At 39.7% G+C, this 19,832-nt stretch overlaps 1 protein-coding gene across 26 annotated transcripts in view; it reads left to right on the forward strand.

The window, feature by feature from the left end:
• Window positions 1-19,552, forward strand: part of KIF1B (kinesin family member 1B) — a 98,736-nt gene extending 79,184 nt beyond the window's left edge. For 15 of the 26 annotated variants that reach the window (XM_030017409.2, XM_030017418.1, XM_030017421.1 and 12 more), the window contains 16 exons: window positions 708-816; window positions 1,455-1,521; window positions 2,943-3,027; window positions 3,290-3,395; window positions 4,892-4,918; window positions 7,732-7,846; window positions 8,407-8,540; window positions 9,069-9,130; window positions 9,847-9,992; window positions 10,344-10,583; window positions 10,853-10,924; window positions 11,547-11,668; window positions 12,445-12,594; window positions 13,088-13,280; window positions 13,896-14,014; window positions 14,817-19,552. In XM_030017409.2, the coding sequence (XP_029873269.1) occupies window positions 708-816; window positions 1,455-1,521; window positions 2,943-3,027; window positions 3,290-3,395; window positions 4,892-4,918; window positions 7,732-7,846; window positions 8,407-8,540; window positions 9,069-9,130; window positions 9,847-9,992; window positions 10,344-10,583; window positions 10,853-10,924; window positions 11,547-11,668; window positions 12,445-12,594; window positions 13,088-13,280; window positions 13,896-14,014; window positions 14,817-14,859 (1,790 nt within the window). In that variant the 3' untranslated portion in view covers window positions 14,860-19,552. The remainder of the gene's footprint in view (window positions 1-707; window positions 817-1,454; window positions 1,522-2,942; window positions 3,028-3,289; window positions 3,396-4,891; window positions 4,919-7,731; window positions 7,847-8,406; window positions 8,541-9,068; window positions 9,131-9,846; window positions 9,993-10,343; window positions 10,584-10,852; window positions 10,925-11,546; window positions 11,669-12,444; window positions 12,595-13,087; window positions 13,281-13,895; window positions 14,015-14,816) is intronic. The other 11 variants (XM_030017411.1, XM_030017419.2, XM_030017422.1 and 8 more) reach the window with 1 other exon arrangement.
• The last annotated feature ends 280 nt before the right edge of the window (window positions 19,553-19,832 follow it).

A 19,832-nucleotide genomic window follows, 5' to 3' on the forward strand; every position in this document is an offset into this window, starting at 1 on the left:
TTATTTCTAGAATTTCAGTTATCGCATTTTTTTTTTTAACATGCTTTATCCCTACATTTGTATGAAAGGAATTAGAGAAGATCTGGCCAGTACTAATCACTAATACCCAAACATAAGGAGCCCAGAAGCATACTTTGGCAGGATTATGGCTCTGGAATAAGTCTTGTTCAGCCTTTTTACATACACATTATCTTATTTAAACCAGTACGGGAGAGTAGCAATTTGTAACATGAAGAAGTGAAGACCGAAGTTTTAAGTTCTTGATTTTTTAGTTTATTTTTCTTGTGTAGGCAAGGGCAAATGTACTTCATGGGTGAGTAATGTTGCAGATGAACAGACCTAAGCAATTCTAAATCACAAACTGTTAAGCCATAAAGTGACTGATGCACATTTGAGGAAACACTTTTTCTGTGGATCTAGAGAGACTGTTTATTTTTACAAGCTTTTTGGATACATTTTTGTTTCGTTATTTAACTTTTTTTTTTAATCTAGTAACATAGATTTAAAAAAACAACACTTTGAGGAATAATGATTGCTGTAAGCAACATAATTTTCACGCACAAAGTTGTGGGCTGCATATGAACATAGAATACATAGGATCACTTGAAATTACATGTTTCTGTGAGCCCTAGGGTAAGCTTTACTTGTTCAGTCTTTGTAAACCATTCTTTTTCTTTTTCTTCTTTCTTTTTTTTTCTTTCTTTAAGTGCCAGCTACAAAGCTAAATACTATGAGCAAACCGAGCTTGGGCCAGAGTGTGAGCAAGTATGACCTCCTTGTGTGGTTTGAGATCAGCGAATTGGAGCCAACAGGAGAGTAAGTCCAGTATTAATCTTTTATGTTTTAAGAACAGTGGTTTGTGGGAGTTTGATCTTGTACCCTTTGTTCTGTTCAGACCAGGTCAATGTTTAGCAATCATTTTTGGGGGGTGGCCTGGCTGGTTTGTAGTGATTGGGTGTAAATTCTGCTGGCATTCGTTGTCGCCATTGGAAAGGACTGAAGAGATAGAATGACATTCTTTCACATTCAAAGTAATCTTTCCACTCTGAAAGTCCATGCGCACCAGCTGAACAGGTGCTGGGAAAACTTATCCTATGTAGGCCATGAGTTTAGATTCTTTGATTCACTAGAGACTTCATGCTCCAGGACTCATCTAGCAGGCCCTATTTTATGTTCATCTCTGCTACAGAGAAGGTTTTCGTCTGACAGGTCTTCAGGGATTATATTGAGAAGCGAGTTCCACAGAGTTTTCCAGAAGTACTGGAAGTATAGGATATGATACTTGATATTTCACTGATACTGTGGTGCGATAAAGAGTCCAGTCTGAGAGTCAGTAGAAACACTCTTATTTCTTCAGATATTATATATAGAGATAACTGTTGGCAGCAGAATACAGAGTAAAGTTGCTGTGCTTGTATGTCTTTCCTGCCTGTTGATTTAACTGTCTCACACAGGTATATTCCTGCTATTGTGGACCACACTGGAGGCCTGCCCTGTCAGGGGACGTTCCTGCTTCACCAGGTACTAATGAAGACTGTAGAACAGCAAGTTTCATCTCAGGGGGGTTAGAATGCTAATGACTGGATTTTGCATCTTTCATGTCTTTTCCTTTCCCACACAGCTGTCTAATGATAGCTGTAGGGTCAGTCATCTTTCAGTCTGTACTTAGTCTGTTAGCTTTGGGCTATGAGGAGAATATGTTTGGCCCCTAGTATATTGCCGTTTCCTTTGCTTATCACTGTGCGCCCCACTCATGAAAGATGAAAGCCTTTTAAAAAGCAGGAACCTTTGGGACCGGATTTGTGCCTTCAGTGTTCTCCAGCTTCTCTACCAAGGACACAGAAGGATCATGTGGACTCAACTTTTCATTGGTTCTTTCTCACTGCATGTGCTATGAGACAGATCTACAAAATGACCATGTCTCAGTGCATTTTAAATGCCTGTAATAATCCTTAATAATAATTTGTCTTTAGCTAGATTCTAAAGATAATCCTAGTTAAATATTGTTTATAGGTTTGTGTTGTGTTTTTTCTACTCTCAAATTCTCAGTTCCCTTTCACAGAGCTTACCTGTGACTTGCATTTCCTCCCTTTCTTAAAATGGTAGGAACAGTTCTTACAGTTTAGGAATAATGGTCATATTCCAAGAATTTCCTTAAAAATAGTTAATAAAAATGTTACTGAGTTCTGGATTTACTAGTGTCCTCATCAGTTACTTCCAGTTCAAACCAGAGTAATTCTAGCCTCTGTAATTCCATTGCCAAATCCATGATATAGGCAAACATCTTTCAACTTCTTTTCAAACGGTTACACACAAAGCACCTTCTCCTTGGATAGTTGTCTTCTACATTTGGAAGAGTGGAATCTGTTGCAACCAACACCTGGCGAATTTTTCTTTTTCAGATGTGGTGTTTATTTCTATTCTACAATTTCATCTTCTTCCCAGCTATTACAAGATTTTATTATATTTTGACTTGTAACAGATACGTGTGACAAAGGAGGAGAATATCTGCATGAGTAGTTGCTATTTTCTAGTAACTTCTGGTATATACGCTTTTTGGTTTGGTATACACGCTTTAATATAACATAGAAGTATATAAGCACACATTACCCAAGTATTTGCTTGGTTTTGTGGTCAATCTGATATATCCCAGGGACCATACGTATCTTCTTTGAGAGCGTAGCAACAATTTCAGTACTATTTTAGGTTAAAAAACCTCTGCCTTTGTGGAGTGAGAGGTGTAATTTCTGTTACATATGAGAATATAATGTTTCTCTTAAGTTAATTTTAGGGCCCTGAAACACATAGGTGCTTCATCACAGTTACAGACTAATTTAAATGACCTTATTTGCTTCATTTTTGCAGTATAAGTGCAAAATAGATGATGTTAGTGTGTCTGGGGGGGAATACTTCACCAGTGTTTTGGTTTTGAACTCTACCAGGGAATCCAGCGTAGAATCACAGTCACCATCATCCATGAGAAGGGCAGTGAGTTGCACTGGAAAGATGTGCGAGAGCTAGTTGTTGGTGAGTATATTGTTTTGCATGTTGCTATGTAAGGAAGAAAAAGTACTAATGGTAATGTCTCTTTGTATCAGATTCCGTCATCTTTATGGGTATTGGCTGTGAGAGGAGAATTTTGAAAAAGATCCGGAGGAAAAACTTAAGTTTTGCAACTTCCACTTACAACTGCTTGTTAATCACATAGTCTGAAATGATATTTGGGAAAACAAATTCCTTCTGTGTTTCAGGCTTAGTTTTAATTTATTCTCCCTCCTACCCTTTTCAGGGCGTATAAGAAATAAAGCAGAGGTAGATGAAGCTGCTGTGGATGCTATTCTGTCTTTGAATATTATCTCTGCAAAATACCTGAAGTCCTCTCACAGCTCCAATAGGTAAGTGAATAAAGTGAGCACTCTAGCAGGAATCTAAAATTTCTTTGTTTTCTGAGGTATTGGTAGGATGTTTGGAAAGCTGGAAATGTTGCTAATTATTAAATGTAGAATTCCATGCGCACAGGGCATACGGATAGAGAATGAGCGTTCCCATAAATCCTTGCTAAAGCTGAAGTCCATTTGTCTGCATGGAGGATTTCTTGATAATGTATTTGAATTACTTTCCACGTGTAAGCACCATAAAGGGAGGATGGAAAGGAACAGCTTAAGGTAGTCTCAGAATTTAACCCAGAACTTTTAAACTGACATCAAGGTTTGTTGCTAGAATACACCATGGAAGTACAAGGGCAATCTCAGGGGATATATTTATGGATGTGTACATACCTGTATTATTCCTGGAACAAGCATGTGACAATTTAAGCAAGAGCCATGCTTTGTAAATTAAACTTTATAATTTGTGGATTTATACAGATGTATCACAAATTGACTCCAGTTCTAATAAGGGGGTGTCTGTTCCATGTAACTGCAGTCATTTGGGCAACAGCAGGGCCCCTGTCTGAGAGGTTTCTGGCTGTGTGTGTCTCCTCATTAGGGTGCATTGCTGTAAAGATCAGTCAGACTCCACATTGTTTTGCTTCAGTGTCTGCAACAAAGGGCAGTGAAGCAGAATGCTGCATTGCCGGCACAGCCTCTCCCTACTCTGACATCAGCCAAGTCACTTGACCACTCCCTGGCTCTGTTTAGCTGGTGCAAAGCAGGAATATCTCTGAAATTTAACTCTGAATGAGTGTTTCCGGAGGGGAGGGGGTTGTTTTGGAGCCCATCTCTGCTGCAGCTGCTAAATGCTGGAGGCAGTATCCTTCTAGGAGCTGAAATGGCTTCTTCTCCATTAGAGGCTTGGACTTTGAAATACCATTGCGATATTAAAGGTGGATTCAGGACACCACTCCTACCAGCTGAATGTCTCCATGCCATCTAGTGTCTGTAAATGCACACAGTGACAGGTTTTTTTAGCAGTTATTCTTTGCCTCCCACTGAGACGTGGGTATTTTAGTGTATTTGAATTAATGGATCAGTATAACTGGAATGTAAGGGGACTGTTGCTAGTTTCCAGTCTGATACTATTGGATTTGCAGTTGGAAAGCCCTATACTTTCTGTTCTCTAGCAATTTCAAGAAATTATAGCTCTGTAGTTTTCTATTAGGTGGGCCGATTGGATGAGCGAGGAGTGTGAGTGAAGTGAAGCTGTTACCCATCTTTTACCAAAATGCTAAGGTTTAAGTTCTGGGATGAGTACATGGCAGGGTGATGGAGTGGGATTGAAGCCCTGGTAAGGGATATGTCTTACGTTTGCTCATTGTCTGCAGACTTGTTTTCTGGTCAGTGTGGTTTGTTTGTTTGTTTGTTTCAAGTCCACTTGTTCCGTTCCTCTCAGCTGTTGCCTTTTTGTTCTGCTTTTGGCTGCACTAACTGAAGCTCTTTCTATGTTTTCACAGGCTCTTTCTTGATAAGGATATGCCTAGGTATTTTCTGTTTGCTTCCTTTGTACATAAAGATTCTTGAAAATAGAATGCTTTATGTGCCATTTGTATTGCTGCCACTTCCCTTTTAGCTTTTACTGAATTCTGTTAGCACACCTCTTAGCTCTTCCAGAAGTAGTTTACCTCCTCCTCCTTTGTGTCTGGGGTTTATTCAGGTACAGTTCAGTGGTGAACTTGTGAAGGTAAACTTTCTTTCACATGTAAGAGATAGCTTCCTTCATACAGTCTTTCTGATTCTCAAAATGTGCCATCAGAATACAGTCCCTATTTGTAGTCCTTGCTATTTTCTTCCTTTGTTCTGTATCAAAGAACTAAATTTGGAGTTTCTTACTGTCTCTGACTCTGTAAGGCTTGCCATGCTTTGAAGTACCAAGTCAAGGACTGAATGATTAGGTTACTTGAAATTCCAGCTCAGAATTGCACTGAACAAAAAGCAGTGGCTGCCATGTGTCTGGCATTCAACCTCTGTTCTTAGGTTGGATTTGCATCTGAAATTTAACCATGTGGTTGCTGCTGCTTAGTTTACCAGTTGGCAGAGAAGCGAGGCATGTAGTAGCTGCTCAGACTGGATTCCTCTTTCACCTTCCAGATTGGATCACAGCCAAGCATGCTGGCTGCACAATCGGGGACAATTTGCACTCTGCTTTCTGTGTTCTGCCTCTTTGAAAAAGAGAAGACTTCAAGTCTTCAATGCTCTCAATTCACCACCTTTCAGTAATGCTAAAATCCACTTAAAAATCAGTTCTAACTATACATTGGTGCCTTTAACCTCTTTTTCCTGTTTTCCATGCTTTGTTTGTTCTGTGCTCCAATTTCCTCCTTGCGCTATTGGCAATGCTGAAAGAAGTTTGCTCACTTCTGCTTTTTTTTGTCTCCCTCTATAACTATTCTAGCAAGTTCTGGTTTGGACAGGCATGGCTCTGTATATTTAACTTCCTGGCTAAACAAAATCCAGTAGAGTAACTGTCTCGAAGCTATACTTGACTTCAACTTGGTGTTCATCCAAAAATCATCATTTTGCTGAAGAGGGGCATTTAGTTCTGCACTGATGAACATTTACACCTGTGTTCTCTCTTCATGATGAGAAGTCATGTTTGGCAAATGGTGCAGAGCTGATTCAGGGCCTAGGTGCACTGGCTTTCCCATCAGTGGAGAACCAGGTTTTACTACTTTTTCTTCCACCCAAATAGTAGATCTGGAGCTTGCTAAAAGTTTAAAAAATTGCTCTTATAACTAAGACATGATGAAAGATTAAAACGTAAGGACTCAACACAGATTTGTAAAGGGTTAGAGGACAACCTGTGTTGTTTGCCTAATCTAACTCAAGTAAGGATTATTACATTACAACGCTTTTAAAGTTACCACTTAGCCTTTAGAATATGTTTCTCTGTAGCATTTTTAACAGAAGCAAGACATTTAGAGGTAATTTCTTAAGTATGCTCTTCAAATGTGAACAGTATTTAGCAATATTCTCAAATTACATTACTTGATTGCCCAGTTCATGGTGTCTCAATGTATCGGCTCGGAACTGTGTAATTGGTATCAGGAAAAGGGGATTCTTGGGAAGTCTGTTTGACATCATCACTCTTTGTTTCTGATATGTCTGTTTCTTAGGCTGTTTCATGTTTCTTTTTGGTTTAGTTTGGGTTTTATTTCTTTCTTCCACCCCATGCTGCTTTTTGTCACTTGTCTTTTCATTTTCTATTTTTCTGAGTTGGCCTTCGGCATTAGTACAGAAGCTCTTTGGAGATATAACTTGTAAAAAAATAATATACATGAAGCACTTTCTTGCTTTTAGTACCACATCATTAGGACTCGAAATGGGATGGAAAACCTCAATGGCAAGGGGATTTGGGAGGGAAATTATGTGGAGGTGATGAAGAATTAATACCTTCTTTTTCTGTTACCAGTGTAGAAAAAAGTGTGCTGTATTCCTGTATAAGGGTATAGGACTTCTTTCCAAAGGAACCTACATTAAATCAGTTTCTACCTGTGAGAAAGGAGAAAGCTCATTTCCCTAAGCCCCTGTTAGAGAGGAGAGAGTGTAATGGTGACTCTGGATCTGATGGTTTAACTGTCCCGTGTATGATGCTGTCTCTCACCTTTCAGGAAAGAACAGATGAACTTTCCTGATTGCTAGGGTAGAACTGTGGGAGCCTTCAGCTCCTTTCTTTCCATGTACCAAACTGAAGAAACTTCTTAAGAAATTTTTAGATCTGCAGGTTTTTACTTGAAGCTAGTAGGGACATAGAAATCTTTATCACTTGAATATAGGACTTATCCCCACCTATCAATCATTCTGATTTGCTATCAGAAGCTGCTGGTTTTATAAGACTAAGTATTAGAGGGATCTCTTCTGTTGCTATATGTTAGCCCAAAAATACGGTATAGAACGAGTGTTGCTTATAAAAAAGACTCTTCCCATGCACTTTGGAGGTCCAGCTGGGCTGAATTGCACGTGAAGCAGTAGGGAGGAATTCTGTATGTTTAGAAACACTGTTCATTAGTGCTGACTTCCCTGTAGTGTTATGGCAGCTTTTGTTCTCTTCTGTATTTCCTCTTTTCTCTTTTAGATGAGTCTTTTTCATAACAGGCAATGGTCTCTTATGCCACACTATTTGAGGTAGAAGTAAGCAATCTTGGGAAAGAAGAGAAGGTCTTTGCTTCAAGTATTTGTTATCTGAGCCACTGAGAGTCATAGTGGATGATGTCAAGGAAGAGATGCTTTACACTGACCGATGAGAGGGATGCAGAGGAACTCTTTACTATTGAGTTTTTACTGTACTTTTTTCCAGGACTTTCTATCGGTTTGAAGCAGTTTGGGATAGCTCCTTGCATAACTCCCTTCTCCTCAATCGAGTGACACCATATGGAGAGAAGATATATATGACCCTTTCTGCTTACCTGGAGGTTAGAGACCTGTGCCTTCCTTTCTGCTTGTGACTCAAGTATAACTATTTGAGACTGTGTGTACCTGAGATGAATACTTACTGGACTAACTGATTTTGAATCCTGAAGCCAGTGAAAGTCTTTATTCATTTTCTGAGAACAGGGTGGAAAAATCTATTCACAGTTAACATTTTGATGTCAAGGTATTACTGCCTTGCAACAAATGTGAAGTGAAACTGGTGATCTCCTTACCTTTCTGTGCCTCATTTTATCTATCTTTGTATCTGAATATCCACTGAAATCGGCAAACGTTGCTAAGTAAGAACTACTAGTGTTACAAACGCTGGCCTAGCTCTTGGCTTTGCGTGCAAGACACTGTTGTTTTGTGTAGTACAATTATTTCACCCACAAGAAGCATCAAGAAATTTGACAGTTCTCTTTCACAGAAACACATATGAAAACCCTTCACCAAAGACCCAAACAAGAACAAATTTCAAAAAGCTGTCCCACTAAAAGAGGGAAGCAGTATAACTTGGCATGGTTGTCTGCAGCCACTCATTCATTACTTTTTTTTCTCTTAGCTTGACCACTGCATTCAGCCTGCTGTTATAACAAAGGATGTTTGTATGGTCTTTTACTCACGAGATGCCAAGATCTCCCCACCACGGTCACTACGCAATCTCTTTGGCAGTGGCTACTCCAAATCTCCAGATTCGTAAGTTCAGTTACCAATTTTGGTATCAATGTTTTATGTCGGCATATGCTTTTTCTCTTAGAGGGCATGGGGAGAATGTAGCTTAGTTTTCTTTATTTCTTCCTTGGAAGTCTACCTAGATATAGTTCTCCAGTCTGGTTTTGAACATTCTTTCTTGCATTTATTTCAGTGGAACTCTGAGGGCTTCTCTCTTTACTGACCCCTTTTCCAGCCTTCTGACTGAACAGTTGGGATAGAGATCCATTTTTCAAGCTTGCACATAGGTGACCCTGATCCTGGCCTGGAATTTACTGCAGCAGCTGCTCTCTGAGTCTAATGCGGGGTGGAGAGGAACATGGGGGAAATGCCATTTTTAGAGATCTTGCAGTCTGTCCTGGCTATTTTATGTCAACGTTAGAATTCAGATGTAGTTCTAACTAACAACTATAATTAAACTTCTAATTTGGGGATCACTTAACTAAAGGTAATGCACTTTATTTCTGAAGATAATAGATTTTCTTTTTTCCCCCTCTGGTTTCTTGTGAACAGCAATCGAGTAACGGGGATTTATGAGCTAAGTTTGTGCAAAATGGCAGACACAGGAAGTCCAGGTAAGCAGTGACTGGGTGTTCAAGTGATAAAGATGCTATAAACTGAAATATTACAGAAAATTTCATAGGCAGAACAGAGTGAACACTTCCGTCCTGATGGGAAGCAGTTCCTGTTTTTCACAGGAGCAATGGAACATTGCTATTCCATAAAAAACTTAGGCAGGCTTTTACTTTTGACTTAAATCTGTTTACCATTGGTGAAGCAAGGATTCACTGAAAACTTTACATTTTCTGACATGGGTGTATCAGGAAACTGGGCAGGTAGCTGAGTCATAGACTTAGGGGGCATAATACACAGCTCATAACTAGCACAGTTGAGACTTGGTTTTGCAGCAATCAAGTTTTCTCTTGGTCTTTTGAAGATACTGCTGATATCTGACGCAAGCTTGATAACTTGGAAGGAACGTAGTTCATGTAGTATCAGTATATTTTTCCTCTAAGACCTAGCAACTGAAGTTCTTGTGTTTTAATTGGACTGAACAGGAGTTTGCATTATATCACGGTCAATAGAAGATACCTGAATGAAGAAAGCAAGCTGGACTAAATCAAATCTCTTTGGGATGTGTGATTGCTGTTAATGAAATCATTGCCTTGTATAGTTCCAGCCAAACAGCAGAAGTGTTGGTTCCTCACAGATTGCTAATTGATAGGTGTTTCTTAGTGGCATCCCTCTGGCTATGTTTTTAACATGTCTTATGTTGTTTTTCACTGCTCAGGAATGCAGAGGAGGAGGAGGAAAGTCCTGGATACATCTGTGGCATATGTGCGAGGAGAAGAGAACCTGGCAGGTTGGAGGCCCAGGGGTGACAGCCTCATTCTCGAGCATCAATGGGAATTGGAGAAACTGGAGCTGCTGCATGAGGTGAGTAAAGAGAGAGAGGAAGTGAAAGAAAAAGCACAACTGTATCTTTGAATTTGCCTTTAGTCTACCCTCTGTGAGACTGACTGAGCTGAACGGGTTCCCAAAGTCAAGATTTAAATAAATTCTCCAAAAGAGAAGATAGAAAGTGTGTGGCTGGCTGCTGAGTAGAATCTTCAGTTCAGAATCTTAGCGTATTCAACAAAGGCAGACTCAATTTCTAGTGCCATTGTAAACTCCCCTCCCCAGGGAGAATGTTTGGTGGTATGAATCTTAAAAGAATGCATAAGAATTCAGTGCCTGTAAAACAGGCAACATCCTGGAGCAGGTGATACTGATTTCTTTTCTTACTAGGTGGAAAAAACCCGACATTTCCTTCTGCTTCGTGAAAAGCTTGGTGACAGCATCCCCAAGTCCCTGAGTGACTCTTTGTCTCCCAGTCTGAGCAGTGGAACCCTCAGTACCTCCACCAGCATTTCCTCACAAATCTCGACTACAACATTTGAGAGTGCTGTGACGCCCAGTGAGAGCAGTGGCTATGACTCAGCAGATATAGAGAGCCTGGTGGATCGGGAGAAAGAGCTGGCCACCAAGGTATAACATGAGAAAAGCATCATGGGTCTAAGTTGTACCACATTCCCCTTCATTAGTAGTTCTGTAAATGTAACTTTGTAATTTTATGAAGGGAAGTGATTATTACCCTCTTCTTCTGGGATTTTTCACAGCAGTTTAGAATTTGTTTATTCTTTCATGAGCTGCCAAGTGTGTCTTGGCAAATTGCCTCTTGTGTTTAAATTTCTCTGAAAATCTAAATGTAAAATTCTTCTCTGTGTGTTGTTTGTTCCCCCCACTCCCCACCTTAGTGTCTGCAACTTCTTACTCACACTTTCAATCGGGAATTTAACCAGGTGTACAACAGCATCAGCGATTGTAAGGTAAATACTTCATGCAATACAATACACTACATTTGTAGTACAATAGCAATATATTTGTAGTTTGTGGAATCTGTTGATACTATGAAGAGACAAAACACTTAATAGTAATTTTCTTTATTTTCAGTCTGTTGGAAGTATTTGGCTATTCACCGTCAGGTTCCAAAGACTATTGCAGTAATTAGAAGTGGTGTGAACTTGGACTATAGTGTAGCTTCTAGTTTATTAGCAGACTGGAAGTGCTCTTACTGTCTTTCCCTACATACCCTTTCCCTATGTAAAAGGATAAATTGGCTCTTTTAAAAACTCTGACTGTAGGCACAGGGGACACACAAGTTGCAAACTGGATAGTCTAATTCTATTGAGGAAGTCAGGGTGTGAATAATCAGAAGTGTAGGACACTAATAACAAGCTGTGTCTACAGAAGGGCCATTGTATCTTCACCCCCAGATGGGTTTATGGTGGCTGTGTACAAAAATTTGAATACTGAGTAGGGAAATGGCTGATAGAAGTACTTCCTATTATCTGAGCCTTCAGCATGCTGAATGCCACGTTCTAGACAGGACTGAACACTAGCTGAAAAAAAAACTCTTCTGTAATATTTTGTCTATATTTGTCCTTGTAGTTGTCGGATATTTCTCCAATTGGGCGGGACCCATCAGTGTCGAGTTTCAGCAGTGCGACCCTCACACCTTCATCTACCTGCCCTTCTCTGGTGGATTCAAGATGCAATTCAATTGATCAGAAGTAAGTATAGGGTATTAATGGAAAAACATTACTTCTTAGTGCTTCACAAATCTGTCTTTGCTGTTTTCTGACTTTTTTTTTCTCCCCCTTTCTTCCTTTTCCCTACTTCAGATATTTCTCTGTACAGCCCCCTTGCCTTGTCTTCTCCAATCACTCTGCACAATTGTTTTTCCCCATCTGTTCTTTTGAAGTGGGTTTTTTTTCCGTTGTGCTGAAAGAACAGTCAGATGCTTGTCGGCACAGTGACCAGTGCATCTTCAGTGTGTAGAGTCCACAAGTTCTTTTCAGAGGTCTGTTAAAAAGACCTACTAACAACAACCCGTAATAAACCAGTTTGGCCAGTAATCTGTTTATCTTTCTCAGCTGTATGTATAGAAGATATTTTTGATGAAATTGGGAAGAACTACTTAGTGAAAGACATGTAATTTGTACCTTCTCAGTTTAACATCCCTGAGAGGAGGAGTGCTGATGTAGTAGTACATTATACATCAAACCACAGTAAGACATGTATCTGTGTTGTAACTGTGTTTGGCAAGAGAAACGAGGAAGAAGTAGTGGGGAAACAACTTAATAGCGGTTATTATAAGCTTTATTCCACAGATTTCAAGGGAAATGCTATTTGATATTGTACAGAAGGACCCCAATGTCGTACAAAAAATCTGGACTGGAGGATGGAACTTGTAAGACAGGCTAGGCTGTAGATGCACTTTAAATTCCATTGTCACATTCAGTTGGTTTGTTATGATTTACTTTTCTTTCTCTGCTTTTTTTTAAAGGACACCAGAAGCAAATTCTCGTGCCTCCAGTCCCTGTCATGAGGTGGAACAGTTCCAGCTAATTCCTACAGTAGAAACTTCCTATCTTGCCAGAGCTGGAAAGAACGAATTCCTAAACCTCGTTCCTGATATTGAGGAAATCAGACCAGGGTAAGTTTTCTTGTTGTGTGATCATGGCTTCCTGACAGCTGTCACAAGGGCCTTCTGAGATTCCTAGTTTCTTTGCCCCATTTAGGAAGGTGAATTAAACAGGTGATAGCAGAACTGCAGAGTCCTGTATGATGGAGGCAGGATTGATGAAGGTCGTATTGATATTTGATCTCTGCAGCATTCATTCTCTGCATCTACTTAATGAACAGGATTTCCAGTGACTTAAATATGATGTCTGTTATGATCAAAACCATGGCTGAAGATCACTGAAGTAGAGATCTTTGTGGGTCATTCTTTCTGCCAGACTTTTGTGTAGTTCTTGAAGACAGAATTCAGCTTGCTATAGATGAACTTTTTCATAATAAAAACGTATGAAGGACCAAGGATCTTATGCAGTGTTTTGCAGTTAACAGGGATACTCAGTAGGTGCGTTATTTAGGGGAAAATGTATTCCCGTTTATCTGTGGGTTTCTTTTGGTTTGTTCTTTTCCAGCTCCGTGGTCTCAAAGAAAGGATACCTCCACTTCAAGGAGCCACTCTCCAGCTCCTGGGCCAAGCACTTTGTGGTGGTTCGCCGTCCCTATGTTTTTATTTACAACAGTGACAAAGATCCTGTAGAAAGAGGAATCATAAACTTATCCACAGCTCAGGTGGAATACAGTGAGGATCAACAGGCAATGGTAAAGGTCAGTCTGAGAGCTATTGTTTATTTACCCATACAGCAGGAACATTACAGGTAGTAGTGCATCCATACCATCCTGTGCGTCATCTCTGGTCTGAGGAAAATGCATCTGTGTCTTGGAGAATGTCTGGCATCTGATGATTCTGCCCACAGAGTTTGTTCAGAGTTTATGTTTTGGACACAGCTGAACAAGAAACTGAAACTGACTGCTGTTACACACCGTGTTTGCTTTTATGAGCGTGTGTTGGTACCATCACCCTGTGTGTTTGGGTTTTGTAGTTTCATTTGTGTGGTGTTTTGGAGTTGTGTGGGTTTTTTTGTTTGCTTAGAAAAAACCACCAAAACAGCACAGACAAACAAAAGGAATCAAATTAACTTTACTGGTCCATCTCAGCAGCTCTTAAAGTCCACACTCATGAGTTAAAACTATATTTTGTAGAAGATGTTCCATTTGACTGACTAATAATATCCTGGAAATGACCAGTGAAACTTAAATGAAAGACCTTAGGTCTTGTGAGTCTTAGGAATGTGACATAGCAAACTCTTCCTCAGAGAGGAAGTGTGCATCAGCTTCTGTGCTTGTAGACTTCAGTATTTTAAATTGTCCTTGATATTCCAGACACCCAACACGTTTGGTGTATGCACAAAGCATCGTGGAGTCCTTCTCCAGGCCATCAATGACAAAGACATGAATGACTGGTTATATGCCTTCAATCCACTTCTTGCTGGCACAATACGGTAAGAGGCAGTTCATGGGCAGACAATGCTGCAAAGCATAAAGATAGTGAAATAGTCATAAGCAAAGAGGCAGCTAGGTTGTCACAGAATTTAATCTTGTTCTGAAGAATTTGACACGATGGGTGAACTGAAGGAGGGAGGAGGGTGTGCAACAAAAAAAAAGTAATAAAAAGGTCAAACAAGCCCTGTATTTCAGGAAATGCAGTGGCTGTTGCTTTGGCTTGTGACATTCTTAACGGATGTAGCCAGTTTGAACATGCGTGGTATGCTTCATACAATACTACATTTGGAGGCCACAAAAGGGTTTGTTTGTATTGCTATTTTACAAATTCATAAAGCTTCTCACTACCTCTGTGCAGGCGGGTCTGGACTGCCTTTTCGTTCTCTTGATTGCGAGCTAAAGCAGATATTCTCATTTCCTTCCCTTTTTTGAACTTCTCTAGAAGCCTTCCCTTTAACATAGGTCACAGACATCCCCTGCTTGCTGAAGGGATCTTACTACACTACAGTAGCTCTTCCTTTCAGTAAAAAAAAAATAATTTAAAACTAAGATATTACGGTACAGCATCAAATAATTTCTTAATAGTGCAGTCCTTAAAAAGATCCCATCTTGAAAAGAGCACAGCAGAAGAGTGAGAAGTCTTTCTCATTACACCCTTTGATACGTTTTACTTTCTAAATATACCGAGTAAACTAGGACGATACGAAAGGATTTTAAAAAAAAAGTGGACAAACTGTGGGGAGGGAAGAAAAATAAACTTCCAGAATTCAACAAATACTTTTTTACTTCTTTCTTGCGCAGGTCAAAACTGGCTCGAAGACGCACGGGCCAGCTGAAGTACTGAGTCCATGTAATGTTCTCATCTGTTCTAACTCACCTTCTGATAGATAAAGTGTTACCTCTCATTTTCTCTTTGTGATTCTTGACAGTTTCTCTTGTATGTAATCCTGTGGCTTAACATCCCCTACCTTCCCAACTCCTTCAGCACATTTTCTAGGTATTCTAACCCTACCTTGTTTCTTTTCACTTGTACTGAGAGTTGTACTAGTAGCATGTGGCCAAACAAAAAGAGAAAGAAAAAAAAAAAAGAAAAAAATGGAGTTATTATGCACGACTCTAAAAAGAAAAAAAAATTATTTATTTTTTCTTATAACAATTGTTTTCCCATTCTAACTGACCTTTTGGTGTCTGTCCCACTGTCCATTGTTGTCTGTCTAGACTGCTGCAGGTTTTTTCATTCAGTTTGTGACTTGGCAGTAGTCATTGGTTCCCTCAGGGCAAAGTTCTAATGCCAGGGAAAGATAAATTCTTCTATGTAGACGTTACCCAGCCAGGAACTGCAATAGCTCCTCAGGCTTTCTGGATCCAGCCTCTAATTTAAACTCTGTTGAAAGCTGATATTGGACAAATCTATCTGGGCAGACTGGATTTTGGACTTGGTGTAAGTTTTTGAGTTTCCAGGGTCCAACAGGCTAAGGCATGAGCTGGAAAAAGATAGGGAACAAACCAAGAGGGGCTGGCTAGAATAATCTGCCTTTAAACCCTTGCTGTGGGGTTGCAGGTGAACAGGGCTTGGCTTTAACTCTTTCCCAAAACATTAACACTTACTCCTCTGCCTCTGAACTGAGCGGAGGAGATGGAACTTGTGCTGATGTGAGGAAAAATAAACCACATCGCTGAAATATTAGATAGAATTCCTAAAGTTTTAGATGCTCAGCCTCGACTTTGACAGATGGAGAGTGTTAAGCGGAAACGGCACAGTGTGGTTGTTCCCCAGAGCGCTTTGAGGAGATCACCACCGGAGGGCAGTATCTCCTCTTTCTGCTTTTAGTCCTGACTTCTGAGGTCCTGTAGCAACAGTTCTCACCTCTCTTGGAAGAGATTCACGGTTGTCATTGGTATGTTAGGATAGACTGCTCGACGGCATCATTCTGAAAGGCCTGCTTTATGCATGCATCCTTTATCTGTAATACTCAGATGACGTTCCATCTGTTCATGGGGAAAGCATCCTCTGTCTACAAAATACTTTCTAGACCTAGCACTCGCAGTATTCTCCAGGGAACAGCAGGACACTTTCACTTCCTTTTGGAATAACTGTTGAACGTCTCTGAATTTCCCTGCTACAGTTTTCATCAGCTAAAACCCCCTAGTTAAACTTCAGAATTAATCCTTCCTGGAGAATGGATCAAGTGGACTCTGGTCCTGGTCAGTGGGGTGTAATAATTGGCTTCTTGGAGATCAGCTGGGTGGTGTTAGTTCTTGACTGACAATATAAGTTCTCCTTGTGGCCAAAGTTTTGGTCCTTGCCCCAAGAAAGGAAAGCAGAATGGATTTCCTTTCTGAAAAGTGAACTTGTCTTTCTTAGGTTGGGGGAGGGGGGAGGGGAATTGTTTGTTTTCTTTTACTATGTTTCAGACCGCTGTGCTATACTTTCTTGACTTACTTTGGGCATTGATAGGGCTAGCTGTGATCGTGGGGAATGTACAGGAATTTCATCCTGAGGTTCAGACCTCTCAAGGGAGAGGTAAAAGGGGTTTGTTCCGCTATTACAGTAGGCACATCTAGGCACACTCCAGCTCAAGAAGGTAATTTTGATTCAGCTCACTCATCAGCAGTCATGCCATGAATTGGAAATTCTGTGGTCAAAAGTGTACATGGGACTGACATCAGTTGAGCAATTTTTTATCTTTATGGGGTTTTCATTCTTCAGTAAAGTGCAATGCATAATGAGACCTCCTAAAAGCATGGTTGGCAAAGGAGCAGGGAGATGGAGTCTGACACTTGCTAGGACATTATATTTTGACATAGTATTCAAGCTAAATCATGTACTTATGCTATCTCCTGTGGTCCTCAGATTTATTTCAGAACTGGAAGCCAGAGTGAGGGAGCATCCTGGGGACCCAGGAGCATAATAGGGATGTTTTGTTTTGTTTTCTTTCTTCTGGTTTTGTCTTGTTTAATTGTGTGTGACTCTTAATACAGTGATGATATTCCTTTGTTATGCAATGGATGATAATGCAGTTCCAGTGTGTGGATAAGTAAGACTGCTAGTGCTGCAAGAGGGCTCCTCAAGCTGGAGCTAAGCCGATCTCAAGAATTAGGTTAATTTTAAGCACTAAGTTGTTGCTGCCATCACCGCTGTTTATAATGAAAGTGGAACCAGTTTGAGGAGGCATAGTGATTTAGGTGGTGGTATTTTGTGACACACTGAGAGCATTTTAATTTTTATCTTTTTCTTTTTTTAACTAGAAGAAAACTAGTTTGCTAAGTCTTTGCTTTGGATAAGCTAGAAAATGAACTAAGGGGATATAGGCATTGCATAGAAACATGATTAAGGGATCTTCCTTTAAAAGCAGGAAGAGACAGATGCTTATATGCTTGTATAAACAGAGCTGGAAGTGTTACAGCTGTGTTGCATAAATGTTACTCTTCTATCTAAAGACTCCAAGCAGCTTCTGATGACTTGATGTCTATGTGGATAACAGATCATCAGAAGAGCAAAATTCTATTTTTAAGCATCAGTATCTCTTAAAGCTGCATAATCTGTGACAAAATAGATTCTTGTTGTGTGGAGTTCAAATGGGCATTACTATTTTCAGGTCTGACATAAAAGCATACAGTCACAGTTTTTCACCAGTTATTGAAGCCTACTTTGAGACATCAGTTTCCCTACTTGAAACTGGACTGAAATCAATTCAAGTTTTCTTTAAAAGGATAACAAAGAAAAAAAAAAAAGTGGATTTCCATTCACTTCAAAGCTTTTTTGATCTAGCCCAACATGTTAGAAATTTCTTTTTAGAAACAGAGCAAGAAGGGAAAAACGTGCTAAGCTGCCTTCTCTTGACACTTAAAAACCCACTCTTGGTTACGTGCTGCGTGTATGTGAAGTCCTGGAGTCAGACAGCTCTTGGGACTCAGCCACTGGAGATGAGGCATCATGCCGTGGGCCTGCCAGCCCATTGAGCATAAGCACTAGTAGTAAACTTGATAGGCATTCCTTGGAGAGAACCAGCGTGAAACTGTGCTGTAGTTTGGGTTTTTGTTCTTCACTAAAAGGAAGGAGAAAATTATCTTTTTTTGTTCATTGAAAATCATGTCGTCGGTGTTGGAGCTTCCTGGATATTTTAAAACGAAACTAAACCTCCTATACTGTATTTTAGAAATGCACTTTAAGTACCTTTTCAAAGAAGATTCCTATATTCTGGGATGCAGAAGGGAAGGGAATGTTATTTCCCGACCACTGAGGAAGTGGGGTTTTTTGGTCAGTGTCTAATAGTCCTTATTACTGATTAGCAAGGTATTTCAAAGCAAAGACTTTACTTTTTGCTGCTTGTTATCTAATTTACAGGGATTTAATTTTATGTAATGTATTGTATATTTATACATCTGTAATTAATTGCACATTAGATAAGAAAGAGGATTAGCTTTGGTATAACACCCATTGGTACTATACAATCAACTAATAACTGCCTATGAATATGCATCTTTCTGGTACTCTTGCACAGCCCTAGTTTGTGTTAGTTTATACTGTGGTGGGTGTTTTTGTTGAAGATGCAGCTGTTAACTTGCTGCTCAAAGGAAGGATACTAATGCTGCTCTGGAACGGTTTGCTGAATGTACTTTAAAATGGGTCTCTAACCTGTGTGCATTGCATCTCTCCATTGTGGTTAATAACCCCAATATGTGGTCTGAACTGTACTGTATGTAGCAGGAATGTATTAATTTTGTGCTTCCTTGTTTAAAAACATGAGCTGTTCAAGAACAGGATTGACTTTTTTTTTGTTCAGAAGGCCATTTATGCATTCTAAGTATTTGAAATCAAAACTAGTCCAACGCTAACCAGACGGTTGTGTCCAATGTTATTTGGAACAGTTTTTAAATTAACAGGATCAGCTATGTATTCAGAAAACTGAGGGTATGGAGGTCATAAGTCTTAATTCTTAATGTTGCCAGGTTAATGGCCTGATCCTGAGCAGTACCGAACTACCTCTTGCTTGCCTTGAAACCAGGGACTAGAAGCAGAGGGACTCTTGAATGATCAGCACTTCCCAGGATCAGTTCTTTATTTTCCACTCCGCTTGTTCATACTTCATGTGCAGTTGACTAAGGTTCTTGAATTTGGACATTAGACATGCTGTTGCACTGAAATACATACTTTTTTTTTTTTCAATTGGGGTCCCCATTTCCCTGTTTAATCTCTCTGTACACAAGGTATACAAGGTATATGCTGTATAAGTGGCCTTCTTGAACAAATCTCTTTGCAAACTGATTTCATCCCAGCGAAGGAGTGTATCAGCAACACTGTACATTAATTTCAGGTTTTCATTTTCTTATTTTATTTTGTAAATATATTCAATATTTGGAGCTTGAGTATACAAAATGTAAATATAGTTCATGTATTTGTACTAATTCTGATCCATTTGCTGTATAGCCTTAGGTGTGCAATGCAGATATCTAACTGTGTATGGTAACCTTGCACCACTGAATTGTTAGCGAACGAGGTGAAACAATAAAGGTACAACCAGTGCATTAGCAGATATAATGTGTGTTCCTTTTATTACGATTTAATTACTAGTATCTTATATTGAAAACCTGTCCTGAACAAGCTTACGCTTTTGTGAAAAGAAATTTGTCTAGGCTGTTCTTGAGGAAGATGAGAGGCCCTTCTTATCCTTCCTCATCCTTTTCCCTTTGATATGTTATGCAGCATTTCTAAGTAGGTTTTGGATGCTTTCAAAAGATTCTTTTGCTTGAAAGATAAAATCAGGGTGTCATAGTGCTACCAATACCGGACTTGCTTATCTGGGGGTGACCGTT

This window comes from Aquila chrysaetos, chromosome 6 (assembly GCF_900496995.4).
Source record: "Aquila chrysaetos chrysaetos chromosome 6, bAquChr1.4, whole genome shotgun sequence".
Lineage (NCBI taxonomy): Eukaryota > Metazoa > Chordata > Aves > Accipitriformes > Accipitridae > Aquila > Aquila chrysaetos.